This window comes from Phalacrocorax aristotelis, chromosome 7, assembly GCF_949628215.1.
Source record: "Phalacrocorax aristotelis chromosome 7, bGulAri2.1, whole genome shotgun sequence".
NCBI lineage: Eukaryota > Metazoa > Chordata > Aves > Suliformes > Phalacrocoracidae > Phalacrocorax > Phalacrocorax aristotelis.
Window position 1 is genome coordinate 32,130,139 of NC_134282.1, and position 18,979 is coordinate 32,149,117.

The window sequence follows — 18,979 nt, forward strand, 5'->3', positions numbered from 1 at the left end:
GAACAACTTAGAACTTTTCTGAAGACCAACTTCTTTACTATCACATCTCTTTGGAGTTTTTAAAGCTTCACCAGTTCCTGCATGGTAGGGAGAAAAGCTGAAGGAATGGGGTGTAAGAGGAGGCAAAAATCATTCAAGACACATGGCTGAATACAGAGGTCCTCTGAGAAAAGTGGAACCAAGCACAAGAGATGCTGCTGCACACTTGGTCCCGGCTCTGCCATCAGCTCTGGTGGTATGAGTTTGCCATCTCTGTCCTCTGCAGCGAGCGAACCACAGTGTGTTTTTGCCAAAACATTCGTGTGGTGTCTGCAAGAGGAAGGCTGCACAGCCCTAGGCCAGCCCTGGCTGCTTAACACAGGCTGCCACGTTTCGGCTCAACTAAACCGGCCTTACCTGTGTCACACAGCAGTTAGACTGTGGCCTAACACCTCTTTCTCGTTGAATTTAAGTGTGTTACCAAGCCCTTCTGTCATGATTTTGGCCGGAATAGAGTTCATTTTCTTCACTGTAGCTGGGACAGTGCTGTGTTTTGACTTTAGTATGAGAATAATGTTAATAACACACCGATGTTTTAGTTGTTGCTAAGTAGTGCTTATACTAATCAAGGACTTTTCCAGCTTCCCATGCTTTGCCAGGTGCACAAGAAGCTGGGAGGGGACACAGCCAGGAGAGCTGATCCAAACTGGCCAAAGGTATATTCCATATCATATGATGTCATGCTCAGCATATAAAGCTGGGGGAAGAAGAAGGGGGGGGGACATGACGTTTGGAATGGTGGCGTTTGTTTTCCCAAGTAACTGTTATGTGTGATGGAGCCCTGCTTCCCTGGGGATGGCTGAACACCTGCCTGCCGATGGGAAGGAGTGAATGAATTCCTTGTTTTGCTTTGCTTGTGTGTGCAGCTTTTGCTTTACCTATTAAACTGTCTTTATCTCAGCTCATGATTTTCCTCACTTCTACTCTTCTGATTTTCTCTCCCTTCCCACCGGGGGGTGGGGGTGGGGATGTAACCAATCCACTGTGTGGTCCTTAGTTGCTGACTGGGGCTAAACCACAACGCCTTCACGGAAAGGCGAGTATAAGCAAAAGTAGTTCTTCGGCTTGGGCAAAAATCTGATGAAAAATGAGTAAGAATCAAAGACAGGAGTTTCTGAATCACTTTTCAGTACTGCTGACACCTAACTTGACCATTTGGGGCATATTCAGCTTTGCTTAGGTATGTGCACAAGGACATGTCTCCTGGGACAGGCAGAAAACATGAGCATGGAGGAGGCTAGGTTGAGCCCTCACGTGGCTGTGTCTTGTGTGTGTCCTGCTGGGCTGGACTTGCCCCGTTTGGTGATCACCAACCGCCTGGCAGGATGATTTGTTCCCTCTGCAGCACAAACCATGAGCTGTCCAAAGGGGACGGGGTCTGGCAGGCAGCTCCAGGCTCCCATCCAGCAGACAGAATAGGAGGACACAAAATCAAGGTGAGGAGATGCTGCCTTCTTCTCACTACCTCTTCTTTTGCCACCACCTACAGAGGACATGAATACCGTGTCTGCAGGGGAGCTCATTCCCTCCATGGGGCAGAGGGAAGGAGTTGGGGCTGGGCAGTGAAGGTGGCCAAAGTGCGATGGCTTTTGCCTCACCTTTCTGCAGAAGCTGGAAGAGCTTCAGAAGATGTCTCAGGGTGATGGCAGGAGCTGTGAGGTCTGAGGCTGGCGGATGCTGCTCAGCTCTGCCCCTGCCTTCTCCCGGGCAGGTCAGCCACAGACACCATCTCCACTGTGCCATCGTCCCCTTTCCAGGGGTGGCACAAGTTGGTCGAAGCCACGGAGGGTTTCCAGAGGAGGTTGAGCATCGATGCGCCACGGAGGCCAGTGTTCGAATCGGAGGTCGGCCGGGGAGCCCCGTTCCCGGCCCGGCTGCGCAGAGGTGCGGGTCACCCGCAGCCATTTTGGGGCGCTCGGCCGAAGTCAGACAGGGACGGGGAGGCGGCAGCGGGGGCCGGGAGCCCTCTTGAGGGGCAGTTTGAAACATGGATGGCTTCACTCGCCGGTGCCTGAACGATCCGGCGAGCGGGCGGCCAGCCCGGCGCCACCCCGCCTCTCCTCCGCCCACCGCCCCTCAGATCCCGCCCCGCCGCCCCTGAGGGCTCCTCCTCCTCCTCCTCCTCTTACATCTCCTCTTTCGCCGCCATGTTTCGCGGCCGCCGCGCCTGGTTCTCAGAAAGCGTCGGCCGGGGCCCACGGGAGCTGTGGGGTGAGCGGTCCCGGTGGCGCCCCGGGGATGAGTAGTGGGGCACGGAGCTGATACGTCCCCTCGGTTGGGCAGAGCCGTGGGGGCACGGTCCTGTCACCCCTCAGCGGGGCAGAGCAGTGGGGCTATGGCCCTGTCACCCCTCAATGGGGCAGAGCAGGGCTGAGCCCCCCACAGCAGGGCAGAGCGTGGGTTCGGCAGGTGCCCCCAATGCTGGGACAGGCCAGGCCACGGTGCCCCCATACTGAGGAAGAGGCCAGAAGAGCCCTCAATGGGGTGGTAGGAGACCCACAGCCATGGTAGGGGGCCCATCACAGCTCCCACGTTGGGGCCCGGCCCTGCGGCCTCACACCAGCCCAGGCAGCCAGGCCCACCCCGTGTTCCCGCCGGGCACATGGGAGCAGGGACATGCTGGGGTGGCTACCTTCCTCCTCACTGCCTCTTCCCTGTGCAGCGGCTGGCGGCGGGGCGCTCACCCACTGGCGGGATGCTGACTACCTCTTCAGCAGTGACGCAGCCCACCCAGACACCTGCAGGTGGGCTGTGTCCCCACCCCATGTCACCCCCAATGCTGGCAGCACCCTTCTTGCTTGGGAGATGCCTGTGGTTCCATGTCACACTCATATTGAGCCCTCTCCGTGCGACAGCTGTCATGCTGTCGCAGAGTGCTGGAGGGTCACGGTTGCACCAATGGGTGAATGTAAAGAGGAAAAGATAAATGAAAGCATAGATAACAATTTTAATGTATTTAAAGTAAAGTATTTAGCCAATGCCAACATCTTAAAAGCCAGGGTGGTGTTCTAAAGTGCCTGGTACAGAGGTCTGCTGGGCATTTATTGCTTAGTGGGGTCTGAAAACTCATACCCACACTAAACTGTACCTAGGCAAACGGCTCTAAAAACTATCCACACATTAGGCTGGCTTAAGTCCAATGTAAATTAAACTAATTGTGCTGGTTTTCTTGCTACCTTTAAATTGATCTACTGGAAAACTCAGGGTCTAAAATAGGGCTGACAACAACCCCAAAGAAGGAACCAGGTGCAAAAAAGGCAGCGCGAGTTAACTCTGAAAGCAAACATGGGGTAAAAATGGCTGGAAAAGGCCTGGGTTGCTACTTTCCTTCTGCTTGCTTGATATAAAAAAATCAGCGCAATCAGCAATGTTTGTACAAAGATAAAGAAAGGCTATTGAGCATCTTCTGCCACCCAGTGACTATGTATTTATATTCACTATCATGTGAACATACTTACGAGAAAAGGACCCGTAATGTTTTCTCGCAGTGCTCTGCAGCAGGCTTTGCTAGGCTGGGCTAAGCTGCTTCTTTTAACACAATTGCTTAAAACTGGCTTAGATTTTTGTAATCCTTCAGCCCCCCCCCCGTGCCAGCTTCGGAAGGGGCTTCCCAAGAAACCCAGAGTAATGACCTTCTTTCTGTTGTGACAGCCCACCAGACTGGTTTGTTCCCCCAGGGGAAATGATATATATATTATATATATAGTCAAAGTATATATTCAGATTATTTCTTGGAAAAATGTAATAATTATCCACATCCTTAAACCAGGCAAAAAATATTTAATTCTCCTCTAAGGAGTATGGTGAGTGCTTGAGCATCCTCCACCCACCCTTTCTAGCTCAGCTGTAGTGCCACTGCTGTTTGGGGACTGCGCCATAAGCCTGAACAGGGACCAGCAGGGTTAACAATGCATAAATAAAAAAATCACATTTTCCCTCCCCAAAGAACTGGTGTTACCTTAGGTGCCATTTAGTCTCTAAAAATATGTGTTTACCTGGTATAAACCTACAGTTGCCGTCCTCCAGGCTGCTCTCCGGAGGTGCCAGCAGCCAGGACATTGCTGGTAGAGTCTTTTAGTTAAAAAATTACAGCCCATTAGGTGCTTTTGGCAAAAATATCGGAGCATGTCAGTTTTAATGACACTATCCCTTTAAACCTTTTTGTTTGTTGGTTGTTTTCCCCCCAGCTGGAAACCAGCTGTCTTTTCTCTTCCAGAATACACCAGAGCCTTGATTACTTGGAGGGCAGAGCTACGGTCTTTCACTCCTATTACCTCTCTGCGTGGGCGAGCACCAGCGTGGGAGCAAAGCCATCAGTGGTTCTAGGCCACTTTGTCCTGCCACCCGCCTGCCTGCAAGAAGGTCGGGATCAAAAAAACCCCCATCATGGTTTGGTTCCCCTGTAAGAGCAGCCTTTTGGGGGTGCAAACAAGACCTTCCAGGTACTTCTGCTGTAGGTGGAGGGAATTTCCTTCTGCTGGGAGTGATTTGTCCTCCCTGGGGACAGAGGAACTAATGCTCCATCTTTTATATTGCAGCAGGGAGCCATGCTGTGCAGCGCGCTCTTGCCAGGGCTCCTGACTGCATTCGCTAGCACCTGCGAGAGGCAGGGGCTGGCACAGATAGCAACTCCCATATGGTTTCATTATCTGATGCTCTCACTGTCATTTATTTTTTTTCATGGCAGAAATCAGAAGGAAAATTGGTAGTTTTATTTGGGAGCAGGTGGATGAGTCTCTTGCAGAACAGGTAAGATGAGAAATTTATACTACAGGAGGTGTAGCTTTAAAAAATGTTGGGTGTATGGATTTCTGAGACCCTAGTTTTCATCCCAAACAGGGGATCAAATCTTCTTGTGCTTGCTGTGCTGTGTCACCCTCCCAGCACAACGTCCCAGGGCGGCAGCACTGGATTGAGTGTGGGATGTGCAGGAGAGATTTTCTCCCTCACCTAGAGATGTCCAGCCTCCCCAGCACATCCTCCTGGGATAGCCATTGCCGAGGTCTGCGCTCAGCTCTCTTGTGCAGCATTTTCCTTCCCTGCATACTGCCAAGACACTGCCTGCTCTCTTCTCAAAGCAACTTCTCAGGACTTTTGAAGCAAAATTTATTAGATTTAGAATTTTATTCTAAATTATGCCTGAAATCACAAGTCCTAAAAATACTGTGCTCTTGGACCACCTCTCTAGTGTTCTGCAGGGTACCCCGGGCACAATTTTAACTCAGCTCTGCATTGATACTTGCAGCCCAGTGAAAATCTGATGGACAAACTGGAGGCGGCAAGAAAAGGCTGTGAGGAAGAAGTGGAGGACATGCTAGACCTGGCTGAAAGGTATTTTCCTGCCCTTGGTGGTAGGATTTGGATGCGCCCCCAAATTTCAAGAGATCCCCAATGCATAGGAAATAATGCACAGGCTTTTTTGTTTTCCCCCTCTGATACAGCAGTGAAGAAGCAGGCTCCAGGGAACCTGCCCAGGGGGAATTCCCATACCGTGCCCTCCAGGAGTACCCAATGAATAACATGGTGACAGGTAACATTCCGCATTGGTAGGTTTTTAAGGAGTGGAAAAATATGCCTGAAAATGACTGCGAATGAAGCAGGAACCCACTGTGTGCTCCTCGCTCTGTGCTGGTACTTTCAGTGTCGGGAACGCTGGGGGTGTGGCTGGAATCGCTCCCTTCTCCTCTGCACTGTGTCTTCCATCATCCTTGTTCCCTTGGAGAAGAGGAGCTCAGGGTTCCCCCACGCTTTACGCTTTGTAGGCTACACCTCTGCTCGTGACATGAAGAAGTATGTTGGAGAGCTCTGCGATTTCATTCCCGGCACCTTGGGCTACACGGCGTATTGGATTCAGAACGAAATTAACATTTTCTCTAACATGAAGACTAAAATGAAGAAAAAGCTTTAAGTAACCAGGGGCTGTTAGCATGGAAAACTTCACTGCCAGAGAGCTACCGGTCATGTTCAGAAATTTAATCCTGCAGCAAAGAGGCTAAGGCACCCCCTTGCTTGCTCTCTTCCGCAGGCCGGTGGTCATTTTACCTGTCAGTCTGTGTTCTCCCGGTCTTGTAGTTGAATAGTAAAGAGATTGGTGGTATTGAGCTGCAAATTCTGAGTTAAATCTTTGTACTACTTAGAGGATTTATAAATTGTCCCTGCTTGGCCTATCCTGACTGTAGCTCAGTATTTAAATACCAGGCTACATTTACTGTAAACATTTTCTTCTATTTGAAACAAAAATTTCACAGCAAACTTAAATATAGATGTTTATCCCAAAATCACAGATCCTTTTTGTTTGTACCGGGGGAATTGAGATGTGGCTGCAAATGCTCTTCTCCTTGGAGGGACACACCAAGGTATCCTTGCAGGGAGAGAAGTCGCCCCATGGCAGAGCTGCACCCACCCGTGGCAGATGCTCATGCTGCCGCGGGGCTGGCAGCACAAAAAGGGGCTGGCCCAGGATCTCTTGGTTTGCGGAGGATTTGAGTGCAGGGCTCGACTTCCCCAAAGTGAAATGCGTGTCATGCTGGAGCTGGTCACGCAGGCAGGAAGGGAAAAGCCAGGAGCCCTCGCCCAGCCTGTGGGTCACAGTGCTCGCGATGCCAACAGCCAAGGTGGAGGCCTGGTAGGTCTCCTCTGCCTCCAAGCAGAGCAGGATGTTTTGGGGGGGCAGGGGCAAGCCGCAAAACTCTCACATCTCTGCTGTGCCCTGGGGGAAAGGTTGGAGCATCTTGCTTGGAACAGGACAGCACGAGCCTTACGAGGGCCTGTGGCCACCCCCAGACACAGCACTCATACAAAGAAAACCAGCAACAAAGACTTTCCCTTCATTTAAACACTTAGAAGTGACTGACGCAGTTATAAAATGCAACTTTTTTTCTGGCACAGCATGACCCTAGCTGTACACTTGGAGGCACAGGCAGAGCCGGGAGGTGCCGAGGGTGAGGAGCTCCAGCAAGCTCCAAGGAGCCACCGCTGTTGTCCGCTCCTGGCTGCGTACCGCAAGACAGCCTGTAAAACAACGAGCTTTGCACGTTGCGCCCCAAACAGCAATGAAAGAACCCAAAAAGATGCCAGCAAATGTGAAGGTGTTGAGTCCTCCTCACCTCTGAAGCCTTGGACACCGGTATTTGGGACACGGCACCCAGAAGAACCAGCCCTCCCTCATCCCTGGGGACATGGGCTTCCAAAGACCAAACAGGCTGAGACAGTTTCCCTACGTTTATTGGAAAAATGACATACAGTGACCAGCTCAGAGCGCTCCTCGGGGTGTTTTGAAGTTCATCCCCACTGTGGGCTGCGTCACCTGCAGGTTGGACAGGCTGCCGAAATCCTGGAAAACAGCAGGGGATTGGGATCAGTCACGCCGCTCTGCCCACCATCCATGCCCGACCCTGCCAAGGGCAGGGGCAAGTTCCTCCTGGGAGGAGCAGGAAGTGGGAACGTGCCATAGTAGTACAAAGGGTGGATTCACATCTCCAGAAAGAAGGGGAGAACCCACATTCACCTCCACCCAGCTAGAGCTGAGTGGGAAGTTATCAGATCAGCACCCTAGGGTGCTGTGGGAGGTGGGGAGGGCAAGAAGCACACCCACCCTGCATCTCCCCTCCCAAGAGCCGTCTGGGAATTGATCTGCCTGCAGGTCCCAGGGTGGAGGGAGTCCCCAGAGTGTCATCAAGCCCTGGGGCAGCGGGATCACTGCTGGGGACATGCCACCAGACTGGTGGGGCCACCCCAGGCACAGGGACTGCCAGGGCCACTCACCAGGAGCTTCAGCATTTCCTTCGTGTCTGGGTCCACTTCGATGATCTCCTGGTCGAGGGCAGAGACCTGGGGAGGGAGGAGAGACAGATGCAGTTTGATGGGGCACTGCAGCCACATTCCTGCTGCCACGGGGGTGTTCCCACACACCTGCTCCAGCCCCGTCCCACCAAAAACAAGATCTTGCTGCCTGTTGTGGGGAAGGGCTCCAGCAACAGTGAGCCAGGAGGACGCCAATGGAGCCCAGCTCTCCTGCCAAAACACTGCGAGAGCCCACCTGGCAGCAGAGAGGTCCCACAGAGAGAGAAAAACCTCTTTTATGGCAAGTCTTTAGAAACCTGAGGCCTAACCAGCTCCATGCCAATGATGCGGAGAGGAGCCACGGTCAGGTCCACAACTGCACCAGCCATCACCACCAGCACTCGTGCTTGTCCTGCCACACAAGTCCCCAAGGTCAGAGCCGAACCACCATGGTGCCAGACGGCAATGCCAAGTGACTGCCTGGGTGGTCCCACCCCCAGGACCTCAGGTCTTCTGCTCTTTAAGCCCAGAGCAACCTCCTCCAACCCTCTCTGGACTCCAAACTTTCATCTCCATGTGCTTCCTTCCCCAAGAGGCTACATCACACCAGTATTTTTGTAAGAAACCACAAATAACACAGGTTTGGCTAATGCTGCGTCAACAGCTGCAGCACAGGCGCTCCTCCCCTGCTTAGGGTCCCTGCAGCAGTGACCTCTCCCACCAGTACCACCTCATCCTGCCTTTGGAAGGTCCCTAAGTGCAACACACGGACAGTCGCTCCAGCCGGTTCCCCCAAGCCTCTGACACCAGCTGTGCAGGTCACCTAAAATCTGGGGTGTTGATGCATCCGTGAGAGGCTCTGCATGGAGCTGCCGGTGTTTCACGCATCATTTCTAGCTGTCGGGAGCAAGGGAGTCAAACCGAGCCCCTGCTGTGGCAGATCTCTGAGTGGGGAGGACAGCACTAGCCCGCCTCACCGCCCTGCCGCGGCTCCTAGGTCATCCACCCGTCCTTCCCACATCGTCGCTAAAACAATCCTCCACATAACCAAACCCCAGCAATGACCATTTAGGAAAGCTGAGGTAACAGAACTGAGTGTTTTTGTGCAGCACAGAAGCCAGCAGCGAGCAGCTCTACCACAAGCTGACTAGGGAGATCTGGAAGTGGGGACGAGAAGCGTCGTGCCCAAAGGCTACGGGGTTTGGGATCGAACCCACTGAACATGGGGAAGGCTATGGGAGCTCCTCGCCTTGTGCTATCAACGACTGAGCCACGGGTGAGACCTCAACCCCTTGCAAGTGCAGGTTCAAGACAAGGGGGGGGTTTCACCAATTCCCTCTCTTTAGCAACGTCCACTGCGCAGCAGGTTTTAAGCTCTTCTGAAAATTCCTCCCACATCCCATCAAGTCGTATTTGTCCTTGTTTTAAGTTAGAAGATTGAAGAGGGGTATCATTTGCTGACTGGCAGGGGAGTCAAAACACACAAAGTCAGCTGCTGCTCCCACCCCAAGCAGCAGTTTCGGAAGGAGTGCCCCGATATGAGGCCAAAATCCACCTCAGCCTCCTTCCACCCAAACCCTCCTCAGCTCCTCCCGGCCGAGGTTTTGTTTTAAAGAGATTTGGGGCCACTAATGGCGAAAACACCTCGAGGCAGGACAGACAGATGCCGAAGTGGGAACTTGAGCACAGGCAGAGCCTCACCTCAGGGACATAGTTGTCCCTCCTCTCCCTCTCCTCCTCCTGCAGTTTGATAGAGATGCCTCGGACGGGTCCCCTCTGAATACGCTTCATCAGGTGGGTGACATACCTGCGGGGGACACAGGACCATCCAGGATTTTCCTGATGCTCCAGAGCCCGCATATCCCTTCTCCACCCTCGCGCTCCCAAAATAACGGCAGGCTGAAGACACAGATGCCCGCCAGTGAGCCACCCGATGTCCCACCACCGACTGACGTCCCACCGCCTCTGAGGCACGTCAGGGACGGCAGGAGAAGTGTCCGACAGCAGCAGGGTTTGGGAGGGAGGGGACGGACCCCCCCAAACACGGGAAGGCTTTCGGCGTTCCTCTCCCTGCACTATCGATGACCAGGCCACAGGCAAGGCCGCGATCACTTTCGAATGCAGGTTGGGGCAGCAGCGACCCTCCCACCCGTGCCCGAGCACCACGCACCACCCCCCCGCCTCTCACCCCGCGATCTTGTTGCGCAGCTTCTTGCTGGGGATGATGGCGATCTCCTCGCACACCCGCTTGTTGGTGTGGAAGTCGTTCCCTAGGCGGGTGTAGTACTTCTCAATGATCACCCGCGCCGCCTTCTTCACCGTCTTCGTCCGGACGCGTCCCTACGCGGAGCGGAAACATCCGTCAGGCCCCGCCGGGCCCCCGCGGCAATCCGGGCCCGGCTCCCCGCAGCCCGAGGCCCCTCACCCCAGCCCCGCTCCCCGCAGCCCCTCGCCCACTCCTTCCCGCTCCCCCGAGCCGCTCAGCGCCCCCGGCAGAGCGGCCCCGCCGGCAGATGGCGGCGGATGGTGGGCACTGCCGGTACCCACCATGTCGGCGCCAGCCGCGGAAAGAGAGCAAAGGATGGTGGGAGGCGCACGGGGCCGCCGGGAGCCCGCCGAGCCCACAGCGCCCCCCCACGGCTCGGAGGGCGTCTGCAGCGGCGCCAAGGGGCGGGGCTCGGCTCGGGGGCGGAGCTCAGAGAGGGGCGGAGCTCCGCGGCTCCGGCGCTCTCCCGGGTCCCAAGGCCCGCCGGCTCGGCGGTCCGCACTGGTATCCCCAGGGGCCGCATCCTGCGCTGGCCGCGGGGCGCAAAGTCCTCAGCGCCACGCCTCGCCCCTGGGCGGCGCGGGGCAGAGGTAGAGGGGCACTTACAGGGGAGCAGGTGGCACCAGCTGTGACGGGAAAGGAGACAGAGCACTCACAAACTCACACCACCCACCGCAGGGGGGCACTAGCCCCAGAGGACCATCCCGCAGCCCAAAAAGGAGCAGTGCAGAGCTCCTCCACACGGGAGAGCGAAGGAGCCCAAAGGTCCCCCGCAGTGGCACAAGGGACCCTGGGGTGGCTCCTGCCAGCAGTGTTCAAAGCACACTGGTCACCCTCAGCCCACCAGACACCCCAGCAGGGTGTCCCCCCTCCACCTGTGGGCTGGGACACCCCAATTAACCTCAGTAACTGGCTGCTCTAAGTGGGGCTCAGCTGCTTCCAGCTATTTCAAGACCAAGAGCCAAGGGTAAGACAGCGCCCAGCCCTCCAGGCCATGTGCTTCATGCAAGATGTCTGCAAACAAATGCAAGGAGGTTGTTTTTTTTTGCTGCAACATGTTTATTATGTGCCAAAAACTACACCACAGCTTACTCCACGCGTCTGCAGGAGAGTGCAGTCTTGCCTGCGTATACTACAATGAGGTAGAGACTTCACACACAGCTTCACAAAACCCCACAAAGAGCAGCTGGGATATGCAACAATGCAACATCAGCTCAGCAGGAAAGAAAAACAAAAAAGGGAGAAATTATGACACTGGTTCTTTGGCACACAGCTTCTGATAGAGGGGAAAATAAAAAGTTATAATTAAGTTCTCAAATCCCAGCAGCAGCATTTCAGTTGACTGCACCATTACTCCATACATTTTGTAAAGGAAAAAGTACTTGTCCCCTCTAAGAGAAAGGGCTCCCATGAACCTTCATCCATCCACTGACACGCAGCCCTTTTGTAGCTAGTTACAAAAGAAAAAGTCCTGTGACTTTGTGTGGTTAAAAACCTCTATCAACCCCCCTTAAGTGCAACTTAAAAAAGTGCAAACAAACTATTTAAAACTATATACAGCAGCTCAGAGATTGTTTATCCGGTCCAGTTTCAAATCCAAAAAAAGAAAAGCCCATCCTGTTCTGTTGCAAACCCCTCGATTTACAACTTTCCACCAGCAGCCCCCAGACACAAATTGCAATAATGTTAAAAGCTGCCAGGAAAGAAAAAATCTCTCATTTCAAACGACTTAAAAACTGTTTAAGAGTGTAAAAAGGAACTGGTAAAAACCCTCGAGCGTAAAATATGAAATATGATTTGGTTTAAATGAAGAGCAAAGTCTCCTTGTTGTTACAGTAAAAAACGCCAGCTGAACATCCAGTTTATGCCGTTCAGGTGGGGGTTAAATGAATGGAAAGGCACTGTATGGCAACTGCAAAAGAATGGAGCCAATGAGACCTGCATTATCACCATCAGTATTGCAAGGAATGTAAAAAAGCGCCTTTAATAAATAAAAAAACCTAGGTGAAGGCATCTGCATAAACACCTTCTCAACACGTGGCCCTTATTTTTTTTTTTGCTTCTCATCAGCAAACTAGGAACCAAAGTCTGGGAACTGCAGAATCGCCTGAGGGGGTGCTTCCGCCCCCTCCAAAAACCCCCAAACAAAACCCGACAAAATTCACTGTGCATTAGTGCAGAAACAAAAAGACCAGCAAGTGCAAACGTGAATGTAAGATATTTTTTCCCCATTAGTCCTCAGGAAGCGCATTCCCAGCCTGGGTCTGGCACCAGCAGGCACGCTCGTGCGCTCTCCACTTGGCAGGTTAACAAAAGGACTTTCTCCTGCGCCTGCGGCAGCCCCCGAGCCCCGGCGGCCTCTTTAGCTGGAGTCTCTGTTCTTCTGGTTGCGCATCAGCGGGCGGTGGTGACGCAGGACCTCCATGGAGTGTTGCCAGTGCCAGCAGGAGCGACAGAAGTACTTGAAGCAGATCTGTGGGGAGAGCAGAGGGGCAACGCCATGAGGAGGGGGCTTCAAGGACACCAAACAGACACTGGCAGGCAGCGGAGGAAACAGGATCCCACCCCCCTTCACAGCTTTGCAGCCCACACCAGCACAGTGGGTCTGTGAAGCAGAGGGAGGGAATTTCAGCAATGCTGCTGGAGGGCGGGCTGTGCTAGGCTTCCAAGTGTGGCTCCCTTTTAAATAAGTTTGAAAATTATGATCTGGGCGCTGGCTGCCAGCAGCAGCCACTGAGGGCATGGTATAGGCAGGGGCTGCAGCACCTCTGCCACCACCTGGGTAGGGATGGGGCAGCAGCCAGGCTCTGCCAGTGCTCCTTGCACTCCCACCACCACCTCTCCCAGCAGAGCAGAGCATGCTGCTGCTCATCTCCCATCCAGACTCTGAAGGAAGCTGCCAGACCCTGGCCAAGCTCCTTTGCCTGCAGCAAGCATAGGACAGCCAGAGACCCTGACACTTCAGTCAGCTCCAGGATCAACTGCAGGATGACAGCACTGCAATTTCCAGCTTATCATGGCTGGCAGAGTAGCAGCCTTCCCTCAGGGTCAGCCCACTGCACATAGCAGGCCCTGGTGCTCTGGCACAGCGCCAGCTGAGCTGTAGCACCCCCAGCTTGAGGCAGGGTGCAAAGCTGCCTTTGCCTGCTAGCAAGCACCAGAGCTGCCCCCCCAGGAGTGCTGCACCTCCTCCAAAACAAGGGCCCACCTGGGGCTCTTGCATGAACACTCCATCCACCCCACTTGGCAACGGACAACAGGCATCCCTGGACACCAAATCCAATGCTGCTGCGAGCAGCAGAGCCTGCTCCTCCTTGGGGAATCCCGCTGAGTGGGACAGCCAGGAGCCAAGCACAGCTGACAGGAGAAAGCCTCACCTGGTCTCTGCAGAAGAAAGGGCCAGGCTGGGCACTGCAGACTTGGCACATGGAGTCCTCCAGGTACGGGTCAATCTGAACCTGCAGGAGAGCCAGGTGGTGGACACAGAGCAGTGCTGGGGGCAACTGCCCATGCCCTGGGCAGCCCCAGCAGCACTGACCTGGATACCCCAAACCCATCACCAGCACCCCTCATAACAGGTGGAGCAGCAATTCACTACCTCCCTCTGCTTCCACAGGGATACAGGGCAGGCTACACGTATCACAGTGCTCCCAACACATGGATTCAACCCTCCAGCCACCTCCATCAGCTCCACTCACCTTTTTGGTAAACTTGGTAGTTTTGATTTCTACAAATGCAGCTGTCACCGCCTTCAGATAGCTGCGCTGGTTATTAAAGGTGACACGGCCAGACCCTGGAACAAGCCAGACCACAAGCATTAGACTGAGCCGGCACCTCTGGCAGGAAGCAGAGGCGGAGAGGGAGCTGCTGCCAGCACCACCCTTCCCCAGCACAGTTCAGCCACTGGCAGGGAAGCGGCTTTTGCAAGGGGACTGTATCCAAGGCCTTGTGGCTCTGCCCGCTTCCTTCCCCAGGCAGTACCAGAAGCACAGCTGGCAGCTGGGGGCAGAAAGGCTTTTCCATGGACACCTCCAGGCCAGTTAAGACATGAGCTTAGGGGTGGCAGAACTCCCAGGAGGGCCAGCAGTAGCTGGAGGGAGGCTGCCAGGGCACTGCTGAGGGCAGCACAGCAGCAGGCTCCACGCCCACACCTGAAATAAGTCAGTGCCAAGACAGCTCAGCAGCTTTTATTTTGAGCCTCCCACTCATCCCAGAGCCTTGCATTTTGCAGCTTCACTTCCAGTCAGCAGCATTCCTGCACCACTCGTTTCCAGCCAAGTTTTGTTAAGCTCCAGGAAAACATCTCTCTGCTTACCTATGAGTTTCTTTTCTTGGTATAAGGGGAGCATTGGCTGTTACATGACAGCCCTGCGTTCTGGCAGATCGCTAAAGCTCAGCTCACCTCTGAAAGCCACAGGACAAAGCCTTACCCAGAATCCACCTACTCTTCTCCTGTAGCATCACACAGGACACATGCTGGAGAGCCTGGATCTGGTTTGGGGTTACATTGTGTGTGGGGATTGCAGCTGCACTCAGGGGAATCCTTCCTCTAATAGGTCAGTTCTACCTCCTCGCAAGACTCCCTGAAAGCTGTCAGGGCAATGGCTTTCTCCACTGACCTTGATCAGCTGGTCTCAAAGCCAGCTCCTTGTAACTACAATCAGACACTGATTTATAACAGGACATGCCTCCCACAGGATCACCCTCTACGCAAAATGTTTTGGCCTAAGGCAGGTCTTCCCAGGAGGAAGACCTTGGATTTTGCCAGGCCAGGGGCAGCAGTCAAGCAAGCCCAGGGTAGCATCTCAGCACAGGAGATGCTTCAAACCAACACAACCAAAATTAGGGTACAGTTTAGTTACCAAAATTGAATTCACATTGCTGTAACTAAGACAACTTCAAGGGTAGAAGTGCTGGTCTGCTGCTGGGAGCCAGAGATCTCACCTACTCGAGGGAGCAACCTGGGCTCTGCATGAAGCCACAGGAGTTTGAGGTCATGCTCTAGGATTTTGCAGTGCCTCACAGGGCAGCCTGGTGTGGAAGACAAGCTGTGGTCATACAGGAACTAAGAATTTGCTTAAAGTCTCACACTTCCATTCCTAATCCCTTGGGACTGTCCCCACCCACCCCAAAGCCACTTCAGCAGCACACCCTGAAGCCAGACCCTGAGCACCGAGCCTTGACCAGAAAAGCCTGAAAGCTGTCCGAGGACAATGACAAGCAGCAGACAGCTCTGCGCTACCGAACTCTGACATTGTTCCTGCCTGGCAACATGCAAGAGATTCATGACTTGCTGCAGCCTGAGCCCAGAAAGCTGGGCCTCATGCTCAAGCTGTAGGGTTCTTCCACACAGACCAGTAACCTCGGTGCTGTCCCCTGCCCCACAGAGCCACCATGGAGGTATATGGGACACTTGTCACAGGAGGCAAAACATGTCATGTCACGTAAGTGGCAAGTGTTCTATTCTCCTTTGGGATGTCATCTCAGGAGGAGACAGGGACAGGGCTGCTCTCTGGGTTACTACAGGGGCTGCAGAGGTCATGGCTCAGGGCAGCAGCTCTCATGAGTGGAAGCAGCACCTGAGCACCAGCCTTGCTGCCTGCAGCAGTCTTTCAGCCCCTTCAGAGCAGGGAGCACTGTCCAAGCATGCTCATCCCTAGCACCTCTCTGACCCCAAGAAGGTTGATGCCCTGAGCCAAGGAGGACATGTCATCCCCCCGCAGACCCAGCCAAGGGACACAGGGAAGCCTCTAAAACTGGCTGGTTTGGAAGCCCAAAGCAATAGTGCCCTGAAGGAGATCCAAACAGAACAGCAGGGACAGGATAGTGCCCACAAGGGCTGGTTCAACCAAGCTGTCTGACAGCTGGCACCCCCCCAGGAGGAAGGGCCAGCAGGTCTGCATTTGCCCCGTGAGGCAGCTGGAGCCAGACCCACAGCCAACCATGCTCCAGGGATGGAAGAGAAGCGAAACTGGCATATAATGACCATTAACAGCACTGAACAAATGCAGAAAACCCTTCAGCAATGCCTAGAGAGATATTAAAAACCTGAAGCTGTTCTGGAATGACCTAGCACCTTCCAGTTCCCAGGCAGGTCAGCTCTGCTAGCCCCCACTAAGGTGCCCTGGGGGAGTCCTTCCCCACTGAGGGGCCAAGCAAGGGGCACACCTGCAGCCTCCCTCCTTAGCGGATGTCATGGGTGACTACTGACCCTGGCAGGACCACCACTTACCAATGGGATACTTGTGCTTGTCCGTGTCAATGCCAGCATAGACCACCCCTCCAAACAGGTCATACATGACAGCTGCCAGGGCCTCTGCATTCAGCATCCCGTGCAGAGCCCCAACAAACACTGTCTTGCTGGGATCAAGCCGCTGTGATGGACTGCGCACAAAGTTGCTGTCTGCCAACACCCATGGGATCACCTGCACCTGAAACCACACACAAGCAGGTCAGTCAGCTGAGGGCCTGCAAAGCCACAGGCTGTGCTGCTCTACAGTGCTCTTGTCTGCCAGCAGAAGCCATCCCAGACCCTCAGACTTCACAACCCCAACTTGCAAATGCCCCTTCATTATTGCTGCTCAGGGTCCACATTCACAGCACCGCAGCTCTGGAGCTCCAGCCACCTCAGGAGAGCCCACAAGGCCTGTTCAAGGGAACAAAACCAACTGTCACACTGCTCTGTTTTGAGCCAAACTGGAATCCAAAACACTGATCCATTGGGGTTGGAAGCCAGGAAACAATCCATGCAAAAGCGGATTTTACCTACTGCCTGCACCTACATTTACAGTCCAGTCAGATGCCTCCCTGCACAGAAGCCTGTCATTCGAGATCAATGAAACAACCCACCCACTGCCAATTTCAACAGGAGCTTCCATCTGCTACAGAGTTGAGATGGGGCTCTGAAGATGAGAAACTTCTGCCAGAGTTAGACTACCAAGCTCTAAAATGCTGCCAATAGCCAGACACCAGAAGAGCTGTCTGGAGTGCAGTTAGCTTGTGCCTGTCTACATAAGAGCCGAATCTCAATTCTTTAACTCCAAACCTGTGCAGCCATACCTGATCTATAGCTAAGGTCCCCCTTTACTGGAAGGCTAACCTGAGCCTGCGGCAGCCTCAGCACCTCCGCCTCCAGAGCACAGGTCACTCAGCCATGGCTGCGCTGGGGAGCCACTACAGCTACAGATCCAAAATACCTACCCATGGTGAGCATGAAAGCCATTCGTTCTGCAAGCAGATGAGGTATAATAAAGCACCAAAGGGATGAGAGTCTGCTTCCGCAAGCAAAGGTATGCTGAACAAAGCACTAGGCAGTAAAATCCCTGTTCCTGTGCTCCTTCCCAGGTAACTGAAGCTGCTCAGCTTTATGAATTCAGGGTCTCCCACAGATCCTGGACCTCCAGGTCAATTCCCAATACAAGCTGTTGCAAAGGACAAACACCAATCTGACACTTTCCTCCTTGCCTGTGTCCAGCCCTACTGCAGGAACACATCAATTAGAGCTGGCCAAGAGCCAGTTTGACTTCTGCTGCTCTGCTTTAGCCCTGCTTTCCTGGAGCAGAGTAACACTGTACACTCCCCCTGTCTCCAAGGATCTCCTCAGCATCCCCTGCTGTCATCTGCAGCACTAGTCTCATGGGTCTGCTCACCTCTTTGCAGCGCATCCTGCGGCTGGACATCTTGAAGTAGTATTCACTGAGTCCATCAGGGCTCAGCAGGTCCTGGGAGCATGCCTGGAGCAGAGCACGCACAGATTTTTCCGACTCAAACACCAGGTAGACATATCCTTTAGAGGTGAAGGGAAAGAAACAGTGTTAGAACCATAGAGGAGAGAAAGATCACCCCAGTTTGCAGACACCCTCAAAAATCTCTCAGATGCCACCCAAAGTATCTGTACTGCATCTCCCTTGCTATCCCAAATGCCTTCTAGGGGAGGGTGGCAATTTGAGGCACCTGCCCCAGCAGACCCTACATACAAGATCCACCCGAGGCACAGAGCCTGGCCAAGCTGGGAAAGAGCCCAGACTCAGCACAGCACACGGGGGCAGGTTGCCCATGTCCCATGGGCCAGTCCCCCATACACAAACCCACACCTAGACATGACAAATGGGCACCACCAGCCTGGCCACGGGGTAGTCTGCAGAAAAACAGACTTCACTTCAACATTTAGGATGCCTTGGCCCAGAAATATAAGTTCAGGGCTTTAAACATTACTTCCATTAGTACTAGCACTCTGTACTTTGCATTGCTCTGGTGACTGAATGAGGCCACTAGGAACCACCGGGCCTACCAACTAGTTGCTCCTTACCCCTTAACTCCCTCTCCCTGCTGCTTGCACAACATATCAGCCCAGCTACTTCAGACAGGATTATGCCCCAGGCACTGCACCAGTCCCCACAGACTGCCAGCTTGCTACGGATGCACATTTGGATTCACCGCATGTGCTTTACGCCAAAGATGCACGTGCTTCAGGTGCTCATGCTGGCAGTAGGGACTAGCAGCTATCACCCAGAACCAGACAGCTCCACACAGGGCTCCAGAAGCACCAGGGAGGATTTTCAGCCCACCCCATGCTTCTGCCCAGCCCTGCTAGGGATGGGTGGGGATGCCAGCTTTGAGGTGACAGTGCTCCACAACCCTGGTGCTGACCCAAGTGAGAGTGGGACATTTACCCTAGGGTGCTCTGTACCATCCAGTCACCAGCATGCAGCCGTACCATCCCAGCATCTGTGCTGTAACATAGCATGGGAAAAAAGTAACCCTACCGTGTCGCTATTACCTTTAGGCATATTACCTTTGGGAGGGCAGCGTGGGTGTTTGCCATCCTTACCAGGCCACTCCACACTCAGTGAGCCAAAAACACGGAAAGTGTTGATCAGTCCAGCTACAGAC

At 53.8% G+C, this 18,979-nt stretch overlaps 3 protein-coding genes and 1 non-coding gene across 7 annotated transcripts in view; 1 reads left to right on the forward strand and 3 right to left on the reverse strand.

The window, feature by feature from the left end:
- Positions 1 to 2,139: 2,139 nt before the first annotated feature.
- TERB2 (telomere repeat binding bouquet formation protein 2) lies at positions 2,140 to 6,322 on the forward strand. 2 transcript variants are annotated; one of them, XM_075099755.1, is made up of 7 exons: positions 2,140 to 2,250; positions 2,702 to 2,783; positions 4,256 to 4,401; positions 4,727 to 4,788; positions 5,285 to 5,370; positions 5,481 to 5,569; positions 5,802 to 6,322. In XM_075099755.1, the coding sequence occupies exons 1-7, from the start codon at positions 2,187 to 2,189 to the stop codon at positions 5,945 to 5,947; spliced, it is 675 nt and encodes a 224-aa protein (XP_074955856.1). In that variant the 5' UTR covers positions 2,140 to 2,186; the 3' UTR covers positions 5,948 to 6,322. The 2 variants fall into 2 exon arrangements, with proteins under 2 accessions (XP_074955856.1, XP_074955857.1); XM_075099756.1 differs by having other exon boundaries at positions 5,484 to 5,569.
- Positions 6,323 to 6,894: 572 nt separating this feature from the next.
- Positions 6,895 to 10,488, reverse strand: RPS17 (ribosomal protein S17). Of its 2 annotated transcripts, XM_075099757.1 has the most exons (6): positions 10,369 to 10,468; positions 10,010 to 10,161; positions 9,523 to 9,628; positions 7,804 to 7,869; positions 7,282 to 7,372; positions 6,895 to 7,050 (listed from the first exon to the last, which is right to left on the reverse strand). In XM_075099757.1, exons 1-5 carry the CDS (start codon positions 10,369 to 10,371, stop codon positions 7,292 to 7,294), a joined length of 408 nt encoding a protein of 135 aa, XP_074955858.1. In that variant the 5' UTR covers positions 10,372 to 10,468; the 3' UTR covers positions 6,895 to 7,050; positions 7,282 to 7,291. The 2 variants fall into 2 exon arrangements, with proteins under 2 accessions (XP_074955858.1, XP_074955859.1); XM_075099758.1 differs by lacking the exon at positions 6,895 to 7,050 and having other exon boundaries at positions 7,246 to 7,372; positions 10,369 to 10,488.
- LOC142060608 (small nucleolar RNA SNORA71) lies at positions 9,816 to 9,947 on the reverse strand. The gene has a single exon (XR_012661827.1). It is a non-coding gene; the product is annotated as a small nucleolar RNA SNORA71 (small nucleolar RNA).
- Positions 10,489 to 12,294: 1,806 nt separating the features above from the next.
- Positions 12,295 to 18,979, reverse strand: part of CPEB1 (cytoplasmic polyadenylation element binding protein 1) — a 40,958-nt gene continuing 34,273 nt past the window's right edge. For both annotated transcript variants that reach the window (XM_075099753.1, XM_075099754.1), the window contains 6 exons: positions 18,882 to 18,971; positions 17,737 to 17,873; positions 16,320 to 16,518; positions 13,786 to 13,880; positions 13,465 to 13,545; positions 12,295 to 12,560 (listed from right to left, as the gene is read on the reverse strand). In XM_075099753.1, coding sequence (XP_074955854.1) covers positions 12,450 to 12,560; positions 13,465 to 13,545; positions 13,786 to 13,880; positions 16,320 to 16,518; positions 17,737 to 17,873; positions 18,882 to 18,971 — 713 coding nt within the window. In that variant the 3' untranslated portion in view covers positions 12,295 to 12,449. The remainder of the gene's footprint in view (positions 12,561 to 13,464; positions 13,546 to 13,785; positions 13,881 to 16,319; positions 16,519 to 17,736; positions 17,874 to 18,881; positions 18,972 to 18,979) is intronic.

Excerpts from the sequence above, each read along its gene's own strand:
- RPS17 (XM_075099757.1), bottom strand. Across the intron at positions 9,629-10,009 it reads CTGCGCAACAAGATCGCGGG|GTATGTCACCCACCTGATGA; the intron begins GTGAGAGGCGGG and ends TGTCCCCCGCAG. Across the intron at positions 7,373-7,803 it reads AGGAAATGCTGAAGCTCCTG|GATTTCGGCAGCCTGTCCAA; the intron begins GTGAGTGGCCCT and ends GCTGTTTTCCAG.
- TERB2 (XM_075099755.1), top strand. The coding sequence starts at position 2,187 with ATGTTTCGCGGCCGCCGCGCCTGGTTCTCAGAAAGCGTCGGCCGGGGC. Across the intron at positions 2,251-2,701 it reads GGGCCCACGGGAGCTGTGGG|CGGCTGGCGGCGGGGCGCTC; the intron begins GTGAGCGGTCCC and ends TTCCCTGTGCAG. Across the intron at positions 5,570-5,801 it reads AATGAATAACATGGTGACAG|GCTACACCTCTGCTCGTGAC; the intron begins GTAACATTCCGC and ends TACGCTTTGTAG.